The following is a 23,301-nucleotide window of genomic DNA, read 5'->3' on the forward strand; positions in this document are numbered from 1 at the left end:
AATGTACAGAAAGCCTAGTTGTTTTTTTTTTAAAGGTTTTATTTATTCATTTGAAACACAGAGATACAGAGAGAGAGAGCATGGGCAGGGAGAGAGGCAGAGGGAGAAGGAGAAAAAGGCTCCCCGCTGAGCCAGGAGCCCAATGTGGGACTCGATCCCAGGACCCTGGGATCATGACCCAAGCCGAACGCAGACGCTTAACCATCTGAGCCACCCAGACGCCCCAGAAAGCCTAGTTCATCAGATTTCCAGTCATTCTCATACCAAAGTATACTGCTAATACAAAAACCAGAATTTGTTATTCTTAAAGTACATGCAACCAGAAACAGAGATATCAAGTTCATTTGCCAATTTTTGTTGTCAAAAATAAACAACTTCTTCCAATGTAACAATTTACTTAGAATAGACAGAAGATTATATTTTCAAAGCCCACTTGTACTCCGTGTTTCACTATAAGCTATAAAACACTGTTGGACCATTAAACTTAGGAGGTGTGGAAGTGCAATGAAATTAATTTTTTCTATATCCATATGCTGCCTTTCTCATTCTGAATATTTGGTGACATTGATCTCAATGTTGATATTTAAAACTCTCTAATTACATGCTTAAGGATGGTTTCCATACTATGACACACTGACATTTTTTCAGAACATACTTTGTGGAGTTATACATTGAGGCAATATTGAGAAAATATAATCCCCTTTGGTTTTAACAAAGAGAGTAAATTTTACATCTCAAAGTGATAATGCAAAAGCAATATATCACACCAAAAACATGCTGCTGTAAAACTGCTTAGATTAAAAATATATATTATAAAGCACAAATCTCACATTAGAGAAAAAAAATATATATACACATGCATAAGGATCATTCAAATATTTTTTTTTTTAAAGATTTTTATTTATTTATTTGACAGAGAGAGACACAGCAAGAGAGGGAACACAAGCAGGGGGAGTGGGAGAGGGAGAAGCAGGCCTCCCGTGGAGCAGGGAGCCCGATGCGGAGCTCGATCCCAGGACCCTGGGATCATGACCTGAGCCGAAGGCAGACGCTTAACGACTGAGCCACCCAAGCGCCCCTCAAATATGTTTAAAAGGCCTCAGTTCTACATGATCCAGAAGTATTAAGTTGCAATCAATTACAGTAATGATAAATTTTTGACTATAAGATATCGTTAAAAAGTATTTCCTAATTTTTTCTTTACTTCCTACAATATTAGGGTTAAGAGATCTTCATTTTTGCTCAAAATGTTAAATATACTCCTTTATAATTTTACATAACAAATGAAAATTTCACATGCTTGTTTTTAGTTTAGTAAATTTATGACCAGTTAATAAAACATTTTATGCCCTTATATACATGGAGGCTAGAATGACATATACTGAGAGAAAATCCTACCCAAGCCAGTTCTAACAGTTACTTAGATTGGTTTTTCAGGGTTGGGAAATTATGGAAGAAGACTCAAAACTATTTGCCAGCTCATGTATTCTTCTAGCCTGTCTTTGTCCAGTATCAGTTGCACCTAACATTCATGACACGAGAGTGAAGGGTCAGAGTAAAAATGTGGGCGTATTAGGCACTAGGGTCACCAGACCTGCTTTCAATAATGGCAAGGAGGATATTGTAGTAATTAGTGATTCTTCATTGACATCAACTACATAACGTTCCAGTAAGATTCCACCTACCACAAGTTCAATAGCACCATCAAGAATGGACTGTTAGAACTCTATCTTGCACCACTAACCATCTGATGCCCCTTTCCACCAAGGGCAACAATCACAACTTGGGAATCAAGGAAGGACTCATTACTATAATCTATTGTCATCGCTGCTACCCAGAATATAACAATTCCTCTGACAAACTTTTGGCATGAGGAACACCACCCTTGCATCTATTACCAAGGCTCTACATAAGCAGTATTATCTCTGAAGTGAGAAGCTCACTAGCATTACCTTCCAAATTGTCACCCCCAACATATTTACTGTACATCTTGCCCAAATGAGGAGGAGGTCAAAAATACACAAGTTCACTGGAGCACTATCCATAATAGTCCAGGGGTGAAAGTAACCCAAAGTCCATTGACAAATGTATAAAGAAAATGTGGTACATGCATATAATGAACATCAAAGCTATTATGCTACATGAAAGAAGCCACAAGAGGACAAATACTGTACGATTCCATCAAATGAATTATCTATCACAGAAACAAAGTAGAAAGGTGGTTGGCCAAGAAATGGGGGAAAGAGGAAAGGGAATTAGTGTTTAATGGGTATAAAGTTTCAGTTTTGCAAGATAAAAATGTTCTAGAGATTTGTTGCACAACAATGTGAATATACTTAACACTACTAAACTGCACACTTAAAAATGATTAGGATGGTAAGTTTAATGTTAGTTGCTTTTTACCACAATAAAAATAAATAAATAGTGTTTAAAAAAAGATTCTGGGGGGATACTTGAAGAGCAATCTGGGCTGCACCAACAACTGAGTTGTGTCCTAGAGTTTATGGCACCGATTCTCACTATTTTTGATAATGGGGGTGGTAATGTCCTCAATAATCATTTCTTTTCTTTTCTTTCTTTTTTTTTTTAAGATTTTATTTATTTGTGTGTGAGAGAGAGAGAGAATGACTACAAGCAGGGAGAGGGGCAGAGGGAGAAGAAGGCTCTGCACTGAGCAAAGAGCCTGATGTGGAACTCGATCCCAGGACCCTAGGATCATGACCCGAGCGGAAGGCAGATGCTTAACCAACTGAGCCACCCAGGCATTTTTTTTTTTTTTTTAAGATTTTATTTATTTACTTGAGAAAGAGAGAGGAAGAGTGAGCACGAGTTGGGGACAGAGGCAGAGGGAGAGGGAGAAACAGACTCGCCACTGGGCAGGGAGCCCAATGTGGAGCTCCATCCCAGGACCATGGGATCATGACCTGAGCCGAAGGCAGATGCTTACCTGACTGAGCCACCCAGGCACTCCTCAACAATCATTTCTTAGTATGAAAATAAATTTGGCTAGAGAAACCACATTAGCTCATGAAGGAGTAAGAGCTCTCTATACCACCACCTTCCACAACATTCCTCATATTTGATGTTGGCAGGATCTCAGCCCTAACTTTACTCCCAAATACCAGAAGTCTCCAACGTAGGCACCCTTACAAGAACAAGGGCCTCAGAGAATCATAGCTTGTAACAGACCATCAATATATCTAACTGGTGAATATAACAATCTGTCTTAAAAATAATTTGATGATGGGGAGCCTGGGTGGCTCAAAGTGTCCAACCTTATTTCGGTTCAGGTCATGATCTTGGGGTTGTGAGATCAAGCCCTGCATTGGGCTCTGTGCTGCGCATGGAGCCTACTTAAGATTCTCTCTCCCCCTCTTCCCACCCACTTTAAAAAAACAGTAAGATGATGATATATATCAGAAGTCTTACAAATTTATATAAATTTTAATCTACAAATTTCACTTCTAGGAATTTAGCTGAGCAAAATAATTACAGATAGGTACCATAATTAGTTATGAAGACATTCTTCATAACAGATATGTCAAAAGCAATCTTAAGAAGTTTTACTTCTTTAAATTGGCTTTTTAAAATAAATAGGCTTTTCTGAGATTTCAGCTTCCATGGTTCCAAAGTTACAAAGTATCAAAAGTTTCACCGTAATTGGAAAAATAAGTGTTTGAAAAATTCTAACACATTTTATTATAATAAAATGTGATTAATAAGTATATATTGATATGTGGCAAACCAATAGTGTAACTTACCCTCCTTAATGAAGATTCAGCATTAACTGCATTTTCTGGGTGAACCCACTTTGAAGAAGGTAGACCAAGTCCTGAGTATGCATGTGTTCCATTAGGATATTGCCAAATAATTGGATAAAGTCCAAGCTGATTATATGAAGCAGAAGGATGGGCTTGTCCGAGAAGATGAGGTGACTGGTGCTGTAACAACTGTTGCTGTTGCTGGTGTGCTAACGCTAAGTGGCTCAAGCTGCTGGCATGAGCAGTCTCTAGTCGTGGGTGGCCACCAAGTAGGGAGGCAGTAGGCACTCCAGGTAACACGGCAGGAAGTAAATGAGGGTGATGAACAGAATGGTGTGGACCACTAGTCAGAGGGTGTGTGTTAATGGCAGGTAATGGAGTTTGACTGGATGATCCAGCAAGTAAGTGGGGTGCAGGAGTTAAGGCTGGGTGATGGGTACCTGGATTTAAACAGGTTCTATGGGATGAAGAATGAAGAGGAAAGGGATGCTGGTTTAAGAAAGGTGAAATGTGATTAGCTCCTGTTTCTGACCCAACAAGTGCAGGATCTCTGTAAACTGTGAAATGCTCATTTTTATCAATAATAAGCGGGCTCTTTGTAGCTTCCAATGTACTGCCTCGAGTAGGAACTGAATGAAAACTGCATCTTGATAACTCATGTTCGATCTTATTTGTTAGTCTTCTCTCACCAGCAGCTTGGTTGTTCACATAAGTGGCCTTAGACTTTATAGAATCAGGAGAATGGGTAATTTTGGGTTTAATAACTTCAGGTGAGGGATTCGATTTTGTCTTGTGAGCATCGACTGAAGTATTAAGTTTAGATTTTACTGTCTCTGGGGGTGGGCTTCGCTTATGCAGCTTATCTTCCGTGACAGAAACTGCATTTAGAGAAGACATGTAAGAGACATACTGATTTTTCTCTTTTTCCATATTCAGGTGATCGTTTCCTGAGGAAGCACTTCTAACATTTGATTGGGTTAAATCTACTTTAACTACATCACTGACCCAGCTCTGATCAGAATCTTGTTTTGCTGTTTCCAAGTATTTTGCATTTGCAATAGGATGTTTTGAATCACTAACATTAGGATCCATTTTCTGAAGTGTCTGAAGGCCAAAGGTACTTGAGTTTTCCGAAGCCACCTTTTCTGAACTAGTGTCATTTGTAATATCAATAACACATTTTGGTGTGGGTGGTCTGGATACAAACTTCTCCTTTGGTAATAATTCCACTGTATGTGTTTTTTCCATACTGCATTCCTTAAGAAGTAAATCATTATTAGGATTATGATCAGAAAGTGTGGCCTGCTCTGATGAATGAATAATCATTTTTTCTTGAAGCTGAGAGTCAACAGACTTCTGCTTCTCTGCTTCTTCATGTTTTTTATCTTCCTGTATTTGATCCCAGGGAGGCTGGCTATCTAGTATTAGTGTCTCTTCTCCTACCTTCTCATTATTCTGGGATTTTCCTTCTTCTCCATTAATCTTTGAAGTGTTTTTATTTTTCCACTCATTCTCTGGCTTCTGCTCTGAGGAATTATTTATCATTCTCTTATTTGAATTTTCTGAGTCACTGCTCTCAGAAAAGTCTGAAACATTGTCGGTTCGTAGTCTTTTCATATTTAGTTTCTTTTCATCCTCCTCAGGTTTCCTTCTTTTATTCATCAACTGTTTGTTTTTCCCTTTAGGATTTTCTGTAAAATTTTAAAAAAGGAACAGTTTTATTTTTCATAATTAAAATATTAAATAAGTACATCTTGTAAGTATTTTTGTTTTATTTATTCCCATTCCCTTAAAAAGAAAAATGAGTACTACCTCCTCGTGCTATATAATCATACTTTTCCTCCTTCATCTTCTCTTCATCTGGTATACTGCTATCTGAGCCCTTCCTCTTACTTGGACGAATATTTCTTTGTTGCTGTTGCTGGTGTGTATTCTGTTTTGGTACAGCAGCTTGGGAGTTCATTGCTGGTCTGGGACTGTTTGCTTGGGCACGTGTATAATGACCCTAAAAAAATAACCAGTTTAACAATGATTATTTACTACCTGATCCTAAGTAATCGGAGGAAAAATATTTTATAATAATATATCACTAACAACATACATACGTGAACAGCGTTGCTATTTTGACTGGCACGAGACCTTCGCCGTGATGTAATGCCAATATTTTCACCTTTTAACAAAGAGTGAACAACATCATCTAGAAAGGTCATTTGAACCATAGAAGGATCGACATTCTGTGGTTCTAGTACCTAATCCATGACACAAAACAAGAACAAAAATTAAATCCAATCAGTTAGTCAATATAACATTAGGTATAAAAGTAAGGATAAGAATTAATCAGGAGTATAATACCAATTCATAAAATGTATTTTAAAAAGAAGTAATTTCCAAAAACCAGCTATAAAATAAAACTAAGAAAGTAGAGTTTAAGAAGAAGAAAATGACAAAAACTAGGTAAATGGACACAAATAATAATAATTTTAAAAAGACAGGTTAAAGAAGCAACTCCTTCAAAAACGAAAGGCAATTCTAAGTTTCACTGAGAAGTGAAAGTTTGTCATCGTTTTAGGAAAAAAACTAAATCCAACTAAACAATATAATTTATTCAGCATTTTGGCTAAAATTCTAACCCAAAGCATTTGGATTGTTTCTAACGGGGCATTCATTCATACACCCTCCAAAATCCACTCAATTTGGAAGGTGTAATTTTTTTTTTTTTTTGGTAAATAAACCACAGCTTTGAAAGATTTAAATAACAGACATTCAGACTGTTCTTTAAAACTTCATATGAAATTTGTGTCCTTAATACTCACCATAAAACTTAAAGGAGCATACCAACTATGAAACTTGATTTGATAAGACCTATCGTGGTGTGCATTAGTTTTCATTAGTGAAAAGCAATCATTTGGGAAATACTTTTATTACCGGAGACAGAAAAATGAGATTTTAAGAAAGAAAATTTTAGGTGACCTAAGGATTAAAAAAAAGGCTGATCAACTAGAGTTTGATGCTTCTATTCCAGGGACTGATTTAATCATTGTTGAAATTTGTTATCATTAATCTCCCTATGACCTAAAGTGACCTCTAATTAGCATCAGATACATTTAAACTTATTAGGAGTGTATGACTACAAAAAATACCTAGAGATGAAAATTATTTAGTGTCAACCTGTTGAACCATTATTTGGAAGGCATGGAATATCTGAATTATTAATATTTCTCCAAAAATATTAGTTGGACTATTTACCTGATCATTCATAACGATCATGGTGCGAGTGAAGAGATCATGATGAGTAATTATGCCAGTAAACCACTGGGTGGCAGAGTCTTGTCTATATACTCTCACTCTGTATCCATTTAATGAATAAGGACCTTAAAAAAACACATACACACACACACAAGAAATAGGGGTATCTTAAATGGAGACATTTTCATTGAAGGACTACCTTTTAGGAGAAACATGAGCTTTGTGATATATGAGTAATATCCTATTCAAGTATCAGTTTTCAAAAAAATGTATTAGAAGTGATATATGCATACTTTAGAGCCAGATCATTGTGAAGTTATCATTGAACACACTCTACTACACATGTATTTCCTAACTCAATCGAAATAAAGTACTTTAAGTCAGAAAAAATGTTTCTAGGATCATGAGTTAAGCACAAAATGTAAAGTTAGAGTGGTCTAGAAAGTCATAAGGTTACAAAGCTACTTAAAGGGTTTGGGGTACATAGAGGACTACTACTTGGCTGAAATGGAAAGGTAATTTGGAACTCAATATCTGAGTTTTCTAAGTTGCCAAAATTCTACAATAACTATAAATTTTAATTCTTCTGTGAGAGCTAGAAAAAGCTGCCAAAGTCTTACAACATATAGAGACTGTTAAGTGAATTATAAATACGTCACACTAAAATGCTTTTTAAATAAAGAAATAGCATCTTGTACTTTTGGATTAAACTCACTTTTTAAAGGGAAGGATTAAATAATAAAAGATATGTACCTGCATATATTTAAATATGCCTATCAAAACAAAAGTCACTCCACAGAAGAGAATAATGGGAGATAAAAATTTCTTCACTTCAGGTACTAAAAATGGTATCAAATATTTGAAAGTTTAACAAGAACTGTGAGGAGCAGGGGGGAAACTGGTACACCTTGATGATAGTATTATACATGAACAATTTACAAAGTGCTTTCAAAATGTGGTAGTGCTTATTTAATCTTCTTAAATTCATATTATTTTCCCTTTTATAAAAAGTATCTTCAAAAAATTGCAAGGGAAGGAGGAAAAAAAGAGATGGGACATATCAGCCAATTAAATTGTGGACATTTTTTAGATGCCCTGATTTAAAATAAATGAATTATAATAATAAAAATCAGTCAATCCTGTTAGAAATCATTTAAGGCATTTATGAAACAAATGGAAATTTGAATCTGAGTATCCAGTATTTCATATTAAAGAACTATTAATTTTGAGGTCATAATAATGGTAATGGTGGCTTTGTTTAAAAATAGAATTTGGTGATGTCTGAAATTTGATGGAAGTAAACAGTAGTGTGGATGGGGCAGGATCATAGTTATTGGGGCAGGATCATAGTTATTGGGGCTGGAAGACAGACACATGGAAGTTCACTGAAATATTCTATTTCTGTGTATTTTTCATATTCTCTATATTAAATTTTAAAGAATGTTTAGCCTAAGAAGAATTTAATTAGATGATCTGCTGCTATAAATACCCATAACAAAAGAGCAAAAGAGCCACAGCTTAGCGATTATTAATGCTGAAATTAAATGACATGAAAGTTGAGGACTGGGATGAATATGGGTATTTTACAACAAAATTCCTTTTTAAAAGCATTCAACAAAACATCAATACTTCACATCATACTGGTTCCTAGTTTCAATTCAATTTCACAAAAAGCTTACAATATATGATTCTACTGGCAGAAAAAGAAATCACTAGAAAAAACCTTACTGGTTTGAAAGTCACATGTTATAGACAAATTTATAACTTACTAAAAAAGGGAAACAAAACTAAAGCTAGTATTATGGTCACTGCTGAACTGAAATAGGCCACTTTTATCAGATATTAACAGCATTCTTCAAAGGAAATCAATTGTGGCTTTGGGCAATCCTCTACTGCAAACAATGTTTCCTTCTCCAGGAAGGCCACACCTAACTGTATTCTGTAATATGGAAATTTTCCTATCAACAAAACACCTGTGTGTGGTTATAATTTCATGCCAGTCATTTAGCTCAAATTAGTTAAATAAACTGGTGAAGTTACTGACTTATACTGAAATTATGATTTTGCTATTATTTTCCCTGGACTAGGAACTCAAAATATTGAACTGGGTCTTCTATTAACATTGCATGTAACTGAACAACCAAAACCAAACATCAAACACTGCCCAGTTCCAAAAAAAACCTTAATGCATAACTTCAAAATAGTTACCTTGCATAAAAATCTCCTGAACCTTTTGTTCCTTTACCCAGACTTTCACTTCTTCCTGAAGTTGCGGGTTGTCCCTGAGAACTGGGTTTAGGCTGTCTATGTCGTCCTAGAATTACAGATTAAAAGAAAGGTTCATGTTATGCTGTCCTAACATTAATGTTACAAACTTTCCCTCCTATATTTTCTAAGGACTGAAGAAAATTCCTTCATCTAAATGTATGCAAAAACACAAATTCATAAGTTATAGTTCATTAGCAATTATATAATAACAGCATAAGAAATTAACCCATGGTAAGAGTTGATCCTTGACAACAATGTCCTAAAGACAAAATCTGAAATTTACTAATGTGTTTTCTAACTTTAAGTGTGGCCTTAGATAAGTCACATTTTTAAGGGTTTCACGATGAGAAGCAATACAAACCAAATAGCATCAGGTCATCTAAGGTTGGTAGCAAAAGAATTGAGTTGAATATTTTAGTGACAATATATATACACACAGATGAATTCCCTCTCTTCCCATAATGCCTAAAATGTTTGAGTTTTAAACTACAGAAGTCATTATCCACTATCTTGATTTAAATGTCATAGAATTCAATTCTACTCAAACTCATCTGACCAGTAACTTCACTGCTAAGTTTTATTTTTTCAAGCCAGTGTCAAAGCATCCAGGCAATTAAAATTACATTATTGATGGTATTATCCTCATAACAGGGTGGATCTAGACACAGAAACAACCGGTTCTCTCTCCTTGGAGATGTGAATCACACAGTCACATGGTTTCCCACAATCTGTTGGTCCCCCGCTGGACTCTTTGACATTCTGTTCTCTCTCTCTCAAAGCACCTCTGCTGCTCCTGCATTTGAGATCAGCGGCAGGAGCCCTAGAGTAGAGCTGGGAAGAACAACAAAGCAGCACTGTCAATTGGCGGCCCTTATAAAAGTGGACTGGCAGATCATGGAAACCAGTGAACAGAAGGGAGCTAAATGAAGGGAATTCTATCTGGTGAATTAAAATAATGTGGCAATTTGGAAATGTCAGAAAGTGGCTGAAGAGTACAAAGAAGGACCCCTAATCATGTAGGTCATACTTTTCACCCTTCTACTCTAAATTTTAGTTTATCTAAATAAAGCTTTTCCCTCTCATCTCATCACTACTGTAAGGGACTACTACGAATTTTTACAATAATAGTGTGGTAAATACTCTGATACTTCATTTATACCTAGTGAACACCAAGAGGAAGAAATAAAGGACTTCAAAGTTATCAACTATATTCTTTGGAAAATATACAGAAATGTTGTATACTTTGCAGAAGGAAATACTGCAGTGGGAAAGTAACATACAAAAGTAGGTAAAATCTGTCATCTGGGGGGAAAATGTCCATGACGTTCTTTTTGGTAAAGAAACTTTCTAGAATCCCTTTTCTCCACACTCCTTTAATAATGAATGCACTGCACACTTAGTTAACCTCTTCATCTTAGGAATAGAAAATACAATGGAAAGTTCAGACTCTAAATAATACAAACCAGGTGTGTCTATGACAGACAAAACACAGGAAACATTCTATTTCCCAAGGAAAACCATTACAATTTCCAGATAGCTCTGACAGCTATCAAGTTCTTTCAAAATCTTTCTTTAACTTCCACACACAGATCCAAGCTTAACTACCTGAAGTCAAACAATCACTTTCCTACCCTATAGTCCTTCAAACATTTGCACTCTGGTTTTGTTTCTGTAGTTGTGAGTCTTCTCTAAACACTCACCTTTATTACAACCACTCTTCTCTTATCCTAGACATTTAACTGGCAAAAAGATGGGCACTTGTCTAGAAAACCACAAAATCATGTGGGTGTCAGTGCTAACTTATATACTAAGTTTACTATGGTCTATTGCTCTCAAGCTTTTATACTCCAGGGTGGAAGGCATTAATAAACTGCTGTTAAAGCAGCACTGACAATAGGTACATATAGCACTGTAGATAGGTACAAGTATGCTCTATAAAACCAATCTCTTGTATTGAAATATTACAGTTTAAAAGTATTAGAATTAGGGGTGCCTGGCTGCTCAGTTGGTAGAGCATGTGACGCTTGATCTTGGGGTCATGAGTTCAAGCCCCATGTTGGTGTAGTTTATGTAAAAAAAAAATAAACCCTATTGGGATAAAAAATATGTTCAACATTATTTATATATTATTCATTTAAAAAGTTAAGATAATGGACTATATAACCAAGATCATTAAACATACAAATACCTCCTCAACGATGACCCATTCATTTTCTTTCTTTTTTCTTTTTTAAAATTTTATTTCTAAGCACTCTCTACACCCAACATGGGGCTTGAACTCACAACTCTGAGATCAGGAGTTGTAGGCTCCTCCGACTGCCTTCAGCTCAGGTCATGATCCCAGGGTCCTGGGATCCAGCCCTGAGTCGGGCTCCCTGCTCAGCGTGAAGTCTGTTCCTCTTTCTCTCTCTGCCCCTTCTGCTCTCTCTCTAATAAATAAAATCTTAAAAACAAAACTGGTAACTTGAATATATTTACTGAAATGACCTTATAGAAGTTCAAGCTTCTACGTATCAATTTCCTCATCTATAAAGCAGTTACCAATATCTGCCTCTTTCCATCTTAATGAATACGTTTTCCTAGTAAGACTTTAAAAAAATAACTGAGGGCGCCTGGGTGGCTCAGTTGGTTGAGCGACTGCCTTCGGCTCAGGTCATGATCCTGGAGTCCCGGGATCGAGTCCTGCATCGGGCTCCCTGCTCGGCAGGGAGCTGCTTCTCCCTCACCCACTCCCCGTTTGTGTTCCCTCTCTCGCTGTGTCTTTCTCTGTCAAATAAATAAATAAAATCTTTAAAAAAAAAAAATAACTGAAACTAGTTTTCTTAAGATATCCAATTCTGAATTATCTATGGTATTACTAAATCAATTAAAACCCAAGAAAATTATCCAAACATACTGTCTGGTTATGATAGTCACATTATTGCTGAAGTACTTCTTTATGAATAGTGCTCTGTAAGTTTAGGTATTTCCTTAAATTTTTTTTTCATTTATTTATTTATTTGAGAGAGAGAGAGAGAGCGTGCATGCAAATGGGGGGGAGGTGCATAGGGAGATGGGAGAGAGAGAATCTCAAGCAGGGTCCACACTGAGCATGGAACCCAATGCAGGTCTGAATCCCACAACTGTGAGATCATGACCTAACAGAAATCAAGAATTGGATGCTTAACTGACTCAGCCACTCAGACGCTTCTGTAGGTATTTCTGTTGTAGTCATCATTCCCATTTTAAAGGATAAATGACCAAATCTTCTAAGAGTTGCTACCAGGTAGACAAATAAGGTGGGGTTTGTTTTTCTATTTATTGATTTGAACAATTTTGTGAAAGTGCTAAAAATCAGATACAAGGCCATAAGGCAAAGTCACAGAGAAGAGAAACTAAGGATCTATAATTAATATTATTAATACGAATATTTACTATCTTTTGGAATACAATTGATTAATAAAGAACTTCACCTGTGCCTTGAGTTTGTATGAGATTTAAAAAAATCAACCACACAATACTTCACTTTTCAGTAGCTAAAAGTTATCTACACACATAATTTTTATATTAACTGAAATAATATGTATTTCTTCAATTTCCCCACAACAAATCACCCAGACAGTGAAGCAATAGCACCCTCTGTGAATCTCCTCTTCTCCATAAATTCTATCCAATGTATTATTCTGCGAATTATAACTTCCAGCAAATGATTAATGGGAAAAAAATCAGGTAAGCAAGATCTGCTTTACTAGAAGCTTATACAGAAAACACGGAAAAGTTTTAAGCAATGCCTTAAGTGAGGTTTTGGAATACCTTTATTGTTCACTTGTATGCTGTTCACCTTTTAAAAAGATAGAAGTTAACTCTAATTGAACGTTAGTGGGGCACCTTAATGTATATAACAACAGCTAACATTAGTGCGCATGTTTACTATGGCAGATACCATGCTAGATGCTTTCATACAATCAATTTCTTTAACATTTTTCTGAGGCCTAAATTACTATGCCCTCTTTACATGTTATACACAGAGAGGTCCATGGCTATATAGTCAGAATGTGATGGAAAGACCTAGCATTTGAACCTAGTTTTATAATTCTAAAGAGCTCAGGCTCCTTTCACCTACTCTTTCTCCCCTGAATTGGTACAATGAAAAGGAATGAATTAGACTGTTTATTGTAACTGCCTTTCAAAATTTGATACATTTCTTCACATTATATGTAAGAAGTAAAGGGCAGTAAAAGAAATAAAAGACTTTATCTTATTTAGTCAGAATGGGTCAAAAGTGAAGAACTGAACATCAGGAGGAAGTTATATTGCTGTAACCCCCCTCACATTAGTTATGTGAGATTCCATAGGTAGCAACCATCTAACACTCATCTGACAGGGGTCACTTAGGATGTTAAACTCATGCAATCTTACAATCAGAAAGCATCAAAGAGAATATAATCTCTTTGGCAATGTGACTTCGTCGTGAGCTACAAATTCTCAAATGCTGTATTTCTAGATAAACACTGCCCTAAATTACTATTTGAGATAATAAAAAAAAAAAACCATGATTTTTTTTATGTATAAAGAAGAATATGATGGAATCTTTAAAAAAAAAAGCATTTCTCAAAATATAAAAATTAAAATCAGGTTAGAATTTGTATTCTGATAGTAGGACTACTATACTAACCTTATTTTTTAAGTGGTTCTCTACTTCATTCCAGATCAAAGGAAAAAATAACAATTACAATAGTATAAAAAAGTAAGATTATGGCACTAAGATATTCAGATATGTCTGACTAGGTTTAATGATAGGAATATTATGACAGTGTTCATAATATATGTAACAAATTTTCTAAGATAATAAGGGAATGATCTGTCTTACCATGACAAAGTACTTCTTACTGGTTCAACAAATATTTTATGTCACATAAACTCTGGATGTAACTACTGACAGAACAGCCCACAGAGGCTTGAATTAGAGAATAATATACCAGCTGTTAGTTTCTATCTAGGTGACTGAGCTGATTGGCTTAATAGCTGTCAGAGATTTGCTTTAAAATCCTAACTGGTATCTAGGATAGTACTTTTTTTTTTTTTTTAAGATTTTATTTACTTATTTGACAGAGGGAGAGAGATAGTGAGAGAGGGAACACAAACAGGGGGAGTGGGAGAGGGAGAAGCAGGCTTCCCGCCAAGCAGGGAGCCCGATGAGGGGCTCGATACCAGGAACCTGGGATCATGACCTGAGCCGAAGGCAGACGCTTAACGACTGAGCCACCCAGGCGCCCCTAGGATAGTACTTTTTTTTAAAGATTTTATTTGTTTATGAGAGAGAGAGCATGAGCGGGAGGAGGAGCAGAAGGAGAAGCAGACTCCTTGTGGGGTTCAATCCCAGAACTCTGGGATCAAGACCTGAGCAGAAGGCAGATGCTTAACGACTGAGCCACCCAGGTGCCCCCAAGGATAGCACTTTTCATTTTAGAATACAAGAAGTATCTCAAAACCGGCTTTCTCTCCGTTTGGACAATTTCTGATACACAATGACCTAATACCTGCTTTTAAACTGATATTGATATGTGGCTTAGTAATGGACTGATTTTTCTCCCTGCAATAAAATCCTTGACCTTTGTGATGACCTCTTAAATCCCATCATATTACATAAATTTCCCCATAAAAAATCACATTTGACTGTATTTTATTAAGAGTTATTCATAAAAGTAACTACCTATATCTTGAATGTCAAGTTAGGTGATTAAACATGCATTGCCACGCCATTTTCCCACAGTCATAATTTAAATTCATGCTTCAACAAAACTACAAATGATTGCTTGTCCTTAGATCCCTGAGGTACTAGCTAACAGTTAAAAACGTGAATGTTAAGTCCATATAGGTCAAGAGTGACACCCACTGCTATCATAGCAGTTCTTGTATAACTTATAAAAGAATCCACTTTGTTGGTAAGGATTTACTGGAACAGGAAACCTACTTAGTCTGAGAGCTACTACAAAGATCTTCAAATAGCAGTTGTCTAAACCATCTGCAGTTTAATTAAATCTACCAATGAGAGCTTCCATATATTTTCATTATTTAAACCAAGGATTGGCAAAAAAATTTGCCAACTTTTCCTATAAAGGGCCAGAGAGTAAGTAAGTTAGGCTTTGAAGGTCATACTGTCTCTACTCCAAGTACTCAATTCTGAATTGTAGTACCAAAAGCTGCCAAGAATACCATAAACAATACATAAACGAACCAGCATGGCTGTGTTCCAATAACTTTATTTACTGGCATTCTATGAAGCCTGAATTTCACAGAATATTCAGGTGTCATGACATATTATTCTTCTTGAACTGTTTTCCTGTTTAAAAATGCAAAAGGCCTAAATGTTTTACCAGCAAAATGAAAAAAAAAAAAAAGTAAAAGGCCTTACAGAAACAGGAGGCAGGCTTGTGGTGGTAGACTGCCTACCCATGATTTAAAATAAAAAAATAAATTACTGGTACAAAGCAAGATTAGAAACTTCTCATCAAGGCAATGCAACTTGATGGCAAATTGACTACAAACTCTATTTCTATAAATGGCTGCATTTTATATACACACATGTATATGTACATACATATACAGACACACATATATACACATACACACATATATGTTATGAATATATATATTCATGAGCACAGGAAAATAATTCAATGACCAAATCCTTTCATTAATAATTAAAGAAAAAATATACTATTTTTAAATAGTATATTAACTATATTAAATTAATAGTATAAATTTAACTAAATTTATATTAAATTAATAGTATATTAAAATAAACTATTTTTTAAGACTTCCACAAATAAATGAGCTTCCCTGATATATTCCTGTACTATGGTTTTAATTTTTTTATTTTTATTTATTCATGAGAGACACACAGAGAGAGAGAGGCAGAGGGAGAAGCAGGCTCCCAAGGAGCAGGGAGCCGGATGTGGGACTCAATCCCAGGACTCTGGGATCATGACCTGAGCCGAAGGCAGACGCCTAACCATCTGACCCACCCAGGCGCCCTCCTGTACTATGTTTAGCTTTCCAAATATAATAATGTATCAGGTTTTGAAGCAGAAAAATCACCCACTTTGAAAGATAAGGTTTATTCTCTTAGGTCAATGAGGATGATACTCATCAAATATAAAGATTGATACCATCCACATCGAAAAATGAGAATTTCCCTAAAGATAGTGTTCCAACATTAATCCTATGCTTCACTGGGTATTATATAAGACTGATGAATTACAGACCTGTACCCCTGAAACAAATAATACATTATATGTCAACTAAAAAAAAGAGTGTATGTCTTATAGGTAGCATTAAAAAAAAAAAGATTTGGAAGAAAAAAAAATCTGATGCTGTAAATGTGAATTCTGTTTGTGTCCACACCAAGTAAAAGATCAGTGTGGTTTGTATATTCCTGTGAAATAATAAATTGTGACAGATGTTAAAATACAATTTCTACTGAAATATGAAGGTAGAGAAGAAAATTACTACGGAGATTTCTGATTTTACTTCCAGGCAAAGAACAGAGATGGATTTTCTTTATATTTTGTTTATGTGCATATTTCCTGAAAAAAGTACTGGAATGAGAATAAAATTTTGTTTTAATTTAAAAAAAGATCCTATGCTTCATATGTCTGATTTATTAAGAATTTTTAAATTTCTCTACATATATATTAAGATATTTAAAATTTTTACATAATTAAAGTCAATAGGTAATTAAGTCCTGGGTGTACATGTTTTCATAATTCCTGATTGGTTTTGGTTAATTCAGAAGCCTAGAATCGAGACTATGATTTAAACCAAAAAAATAAATAAATAAATAAAAGAATTTCTATCTTTCAAAAACAAAATTATAAAGATTCGAATGGCAGAAAGAGAAAATGGGCTAACATTTTCTATTATCCATACTATTCTTGCCTCATTTGTATAATCAAGGAAATACTGTGATACATGCTCATTCTGGCTAAATTATTTATGTTCTGAAACCATGTAAGAAAAATCTAATTTCTTTTTTTTTTTTTTAAGATTTTATTTATTTGACAGAGAGAGAGATAGCGAGAGCAGGAACACAAGCAGGGGGAGTTGGGGGGGGGAGAAGGAGACTCCCTGCCAGGCAGGGAGCCTGACGTGGGACTCGATCCCAGGACCCTGGGATCATGACCTGAGCCGAAGACAGATGCTTAACGACTGAGCCACCCAGGTGCCCGAAAAATCTAATTTCTAATAATTTCTTAATAGAAATGATATAGTCAATACAATGAAATTCTGTTTTCAATTCATACTATTAATTGGTAAATAGTTCTGGAAATGGGATTGATGTTCAGAAATTTTAAATGACATTTAGGTGCATTTTTTATTGGCTAAAAAATGATTCTGTTGGATAAGGGAAAATAGCGAACTCCAACATTTCAATATTTTATAATTTTTAAATATACATTTTTAAGCAATATTCTCAGCAGTAGTTTTATTTTTACTTAGAACCAAAAACAGAAAAAATAAAGTGATGAATGTTCTTTATCCTACATTGATCCAAACAAACCAATTTCAGTCAACAGCTTAAAGAAAATTAGAACTGTTTTGGTATATTATGTTTTTTTCTCTAAAAATAACTTTTCTGGGGCACCTGGGTGGCTCAGTCCTGGGATAGAGCCCCATGTGGGGCTCCCTGCTCAGCGGGAGCCTGCTTTTCCCTTTCCCTCCACCTGCTCGTGCTCTCTCTCTTTCAAATAAACAAAATCTTTTTTAAAAAATTTAAAAATAACTTTTCTGTAAGTATTTTTATCAGACATTGTGGCCTAAAGATAACTGATGACTTTAAGTCATTTAAGACAATATCCAGCAAGTTATTTTGTCTATGCAGAGGCGCATGGGTGGCTCAGTCGGTTAAGCATCTGCCTTCGGCTCAGGTCATGATCCCAGGGTCCTGGGATCGAGACCTACATCAGGCTCTCTGCTTGATAGGCAACCTGCTTCTCCCTCTCTACCGCTTGTGCTCTCTCTCTCTCTCAAATAAATAAAATCTTAAAAAGAAAAAAAAAGTTTACGCATAAAATGAAAACACCACCGTAGTTTTCTTCCACACTTTCATGTTTTCAATACCATCCATTCTCATAGCATCATCATATAATCCTAAGAACTTAACAAAATAACAAATTATCTAATATCCAGAAGGTTCGGCTTTACAAACAGTATAGGATCCTAGAACTGAATGTTTTATCCTTTCCATGAAATGAAAAATGTAAATACAATTGAAACACTGAGTTATATTCACAATGGTTGTTTACAGGATCATAAACATACAAGGGAAGCATTTTTAAAATCTCTGGTTAGAAGTTAAGATTGAAAACGGAGTGTTTTCTGGGGCGCCTGGGTGGCTCAGTTGTTAAGTGTCTGCCTTCGGCTCAGGTCATGATCCTAGGGTCCTGGGATCGAGCTCCGCGTAGGGCTCCCTGCTCATTGGGGAGCCTGCTTCTGTCCCTACCCCCTGCTCATGCTCTCTCTCTCTCTCTCTCTCTTAAATAATAAATAAATGAATGGATAAAATCTTTAAAAAAAAATAAAAATAAAAATGCAAGCTTTAGAAGCAATGACCTGTTGCAAATAGTTTGGGTGGCCTTAAGAAATTCTTGCCAAGGGCGCCTGGGTGGCTCAGTTGGTTAAGCGACTGCCTTCGGCTCAGGTCATGATCCTGGAGTCCCGGGATCGAGTCCCGCATCAGGCTCTCTGCTCAGCAGGGAGTCTGCTTCTCTCTCTGACCCTCCCTCCCCGCTCTCATGGCTCTCTCTATCTCATTCTCCCTCTCAAATAAATAAATAAAATCTTTAAAAAAAAAAAAAAAATTCTTGCCAAACACAATAAAGGCATTGACTGGTTGTAGAAATCCGTGAGCAAGCCTGAGGTCAGCAGTGAATCCAGAGTGGTGACTATTTTATGAATTACAAGCACATAAAACAAAAAATAGAATCTTTCTTCTACTTTAAGGCTTAGTTTTAACTGTTTCTTCTAAAGTTTTTTGCCATAGTCTTAACAATCTTCTTGTCGATACATTACAATATATATTATAATATATATTAAAATAAATCACCCTCTAGAATGCCCCCTTTTTAAAGCTGTCCTGATTAAAATAACCTACCAATCTTTCTAAATCGTTTTACATGCATGCCTCATTTTTACTGTGCTTTAGAAATTGAAGATTTGTGGCAGCTCTGCCTCGACTAAATCTATACTGATGCCATTTCTCCAACAGCATTTGCTCACTTCATGTCTTTGTATTACATTTTGGTAATTCTTGCATATTTCTAAATTTTTCATTATTATTATATTTGTTACGGTGATCTGTGATCAGTGATCTCTGATGTTACTATTTTAACTGTTTTATGGCACCACAACCACACCCATGTAAGACAGCAAATGCAACTGATAAATGTGTGTGTTCTGACTTTTTCTAACAACCAGCCGCTCCCAGTCTCTTTTCCTTCTCCTCTGGCTTCCCTATTCCCTAAAACACAACAGTACTGAAATCAGGCCAATTAACAACCCTACCATGGTTTCTAAGGGTTCAAGTGAAAAGATGTCACTTGTCTCTCACTTCAAATCCAAAGCTAGAAATGATTAAGCTTAGTGAGGAATGTATGCCAAAAACTGAGACAGGCTGAAAGGTAAGGCCTCTTATGCCAAACAGTTAGCCAAGCTGTGGATGGAAAGGAAAAGTTCTTGAAGGAAATTCAAAGTGCTACTCCAGTGAACACATGAATGATAAAAAGCAAAATGGTCTTATTACTGATACGGAACAAATTTAAGTGGTCTGGACAGAAGATCAAACCAGCCACAGCATTCCCTTAAGCCAAAGCCTAATCCAAGGGTAGGGCCCTAACTCTCTTCAATTCCATGAAGGCCTAGAGAGGTGAGAAATCTGAAGAAAAGTCTGAAGCTAGCAGAGGTTGGTAAATAAGCTTTAAGGGAAAAAGCCATCTCTATAACATAGAAGTGCAAGGTGAAACAACAAGTCTGATATAGAAGCTGCAGCAAGTTATCTAGAAGATCTAGCTTAGATAATTAATGACGGTGGCTACAATCAACAACAGATCTTCAATGTAGGTGAAACAGCCTTCTATTGGAGATGCCATCTAGAACTTTCATAGCTAGAGAGAAGTTGATGCCTGACTTCAAAGGTTCCAAGAACAGGCTGATGCTCTTGTTAAGGGCTAATGCAGCTGGTGACTTTAAATTACATTAATGTAGTTTTCATGCCTGCTAATACAACATCTATTCTGCAACCCATAGATCAAGCAGTCATTTTGATTTTCAAGTCTCATTATTTAAGAAATACATCTTGTGAGGCACCTGGGTGGCTCAGTCGTTAAGCGTTTGCCTTCAGCTCAGGTCATGATCCCAGGACCCTGGAATCAAGCCCCGCATCGGGCTCCCTGCTCAGCGGGGAGCCTGCTTCTCCCTCTCCCACTCCCCCTGCTTGTGTTCCCTCTCTGTGTCTCTGTCAAATAAAATCTTTAAAAAAAAAAAAGAAGAAATACATCCTGTAAGGCTATAGCTGCCATAGATAGTAATTCCTCTGATGAATCTGGACAAAGTAAATAGAAAACCTTCTGGAAAGGATTCACCATGCTAGATATCATTAAGAACGTTCATGATTTATGACAAGAGGCCAAAATATCAATATTCACAGGAATTCAAAAGTTGATTCTAACCCTCATGGATGACTTTCAGGGATTCAAGATTTCAGTGGAGGAATAACTGCAGATGTAGTGGAAATAGCAAGAGAATTAGAAGTGCAGCTTGGGGGCGCCTGGGTGGCTCAGTTGGTTAAGCAACAGCCTTCGGCTCAGGTCGTGATCCTGGAGTCCCGGGATCGAGTCCCGCGTCAGGCTCCCTGCTCAGCAGGGAGTCTGCTTCTCCCTCTGACCCTCCTCCCTCTCATGCTCTCTGTCTCTCATTCTCTCTCTCGCAAATAAATAAAATCTTAAAAAAAAAAAAAAAAAAAAAGAAGTGGAGCTTGAAGATCTGACCGAATTGCTGCAATTCATGATAAAACTTGAAAGGATGAGGATATTGCTTCTTATGGATGAACAAAGAAAGTGATTTCCTGAGATGGAATCTACTCCTGGTGAAGATGCTCTGAAGCCTGTTGACAACAAAGATTTATAATATTACACCAACTCAGCTGATAAAGCAGCAGCAGGGTTTACTCCAACTGAGAGGACTGACTCCAATTTTGAAAGTTTCATTGTGGGTAAAATAGTATCCAACAGCATTCCATGCTACAGAGAAATTAGTCATGAAACAAAGTCAGGCAATATGGCAAAAGTCACTGTTGTCTTATTTTAAGAAATTGCCACAGCCACCCAACTTTCAACAACTACCACTGGGCTCAGTTGGCAGCCATCAAATTTGAGGAAGGCTTTCCACCAACAAAAAGATTACATATGGGTGAAAGCAAACATGATGGCTAGCATTTTTTTTTTAAATATTTTATTTATTTATATGAGAGAGAGAGAGAATGAGAGAGAGAGCACAAGAGGAGGGAGGGTCAGAGGGAGAAGCAGACTCCGGGCTGAGCAGGGAGCCCGATGTGGGACTGGATCCTGGGACTCCAGGATCATGACCTGAGCCGAAGGCAGTCGCTTTACCAACTGAGCCACCCAGGTGTCCCAACGGCTAGCATTTTTTTAGCAATAAAGTATTTTTTAATTAAGTTACGTATACTGACATTTTTTAAGACATAATGCTATTACACACTTACTAGACTACAGTATAGTGTAAACATAACTTTTATATGCACTGGGAAACCATAAAAATCATATGACTCACTTTATTGCAATATTCAGTTTACTGCAGTGGTCTGGAACTGAACCTGCAGGATCTCCTATGTATGCCTATATTTACCATATCTCTTGGCTCCTAGTTTTAGAAAAGCAATTTTATTGAGTGAATGTTAAAAAAAAAAATAATACAACAACTGTATGTGGCTCTTTGCAATGATAACATAATTTACCTTTACCTATAAAACCCTGAAAGTAGCCTGATTCCAGAGTTTTAAACCAAGAAAGGGGTGGGTGCGGGGGGAGAAGAATCATCCTCAAAAATCTACCTTGATGCTTTTTGCTACTGTAAGCAACCAATCATTATAGATCAATCCAAATATTTTAGGAATCTCCCCTTGAAACTTCCATTTGGTACTATCTGCCATTATATGCTTCTTTAATAACTAAAAAGGAAATGGTAAAATTAATTTAAGAGGAGTATATACTGTGAGAAATTAGAAAACAGTGAGAAGATTCTAAATTTTTAAAGTCAAGATTTTTTAATTTCATGTATAGTTATAAGTTCTATGTTTCTCTAATCTTCATGATTGCCCAAATTTGTAACAACTGAAATATGATAATGTGAAACATTTCAATATTTTCATTATATATACCTTCATCATTAAATGAATTTCAAAGTTCATTTTGTTTACTTAAAAAATATTTCCTCTGTTTAAATATCTGGCAATTCATAATTCTGAGAAATTCAAATGTTACTGTAAATGTCATTTAAAGTGAGAAAGGTTCTAACTACAGTGATGTCTACTTCCACTGAACATTTTAAGTAATTTCCTTCATTAGCTAATTTTGACATATTCTGATTCGCAAAAGTGACTCTGGCCTGAAGACTTTCACCAAAAATTATCAATACAAAAGAAAAAACAAACCCCAAACTGTACATTTAATAGAATCCCAACTCAGAAAAGATTGCCATAGTTTTAGTTAACTCATTATAGTTAAAAATGTGTCCAGTTTATCTGTATAAACTAAAATATACTGAACAACATTACTGTTTTTCCTTTGAAAAAAAATTTATTAATTTTTTTCTTTAGTAAACTCTACACCCAATGTGGGGCTCAAACTCACGACCCCAAGAACAAGAACTGCATGCTTTACTGACAGAGCCAGCCAGGCACCCCGAGCATTACTGTTTTTCAAACTCTTCACAGCATAATGATAACTTATGTTATTTATCAAATATATCT

The 23,301-nt window shown here is 36.0% G+C and overlaps 1 protein-coding gene across 6 annotated transcripts in view; it reads right to left on the reverse strand.

The window, feature by feature from the left end:
* LOC118019659 (probable JmjC domain-containing histone demethylation protein 2C) overlaps positions 1 to 23,301 on the reverse strand; it is a 341,719-nt gene that overhangs the window by 37,612 nt on the left and 280,806 nt on the right. For 5 of the 6 annotated variants that reach the window (XM_035019066.1, XM_035019042.1, XM_035019051.1 and 2 more), the window contains 5 exons: positions 9,216 to 9,321; positions 7,008 to 7,132; positions 5,867 to 6,010; positions 5,574 to 5,766; positions 3,762 to 5,452 (listed from right to left, as the gene is read on the reverse strand). In XM_035019066.1, the coding sequence (XP_034874957.1) occupies positions 3,762 to 5,452; positions 5,574 to 5,766; positions 5,867 to 6,010; positions 7,008 to 7,132; positions 9,216 to 9,222 (2,160 nt within the window). In that variant the 5' untranslated portion in view covers positions 9,223 to 9,321. Of the gene's footprint in view, positions 1 to 3,761; positions 5,453 to 5,573; positions 5,767 to 5,866; positions 6,011 to 7,007; positions 7,133 to 9,215; positions 9,322 to 9,898; positions 10,289 to 23,301 lie in introns of those variants that run through there. The other variant, XM_035019085.1, reaches the window with a different exon arrangement.

Source organism: Mirounga leonina, unplaced genomic scaffold (assembly GCF_011800145.1).
Source record: "Mirounga leonina isolate KUSES-001 unplaced genomic scaffold, KU_Mleo_1.0 Mir_108, whole genome shotgun sequence".
In the NCBI taxonomy this organism is placed as follows: Eukaryota; Metazoa; Chordata; class Mammalia; order Carnivora; family Phocidae; genus Mirounga; species Mirounga leonina.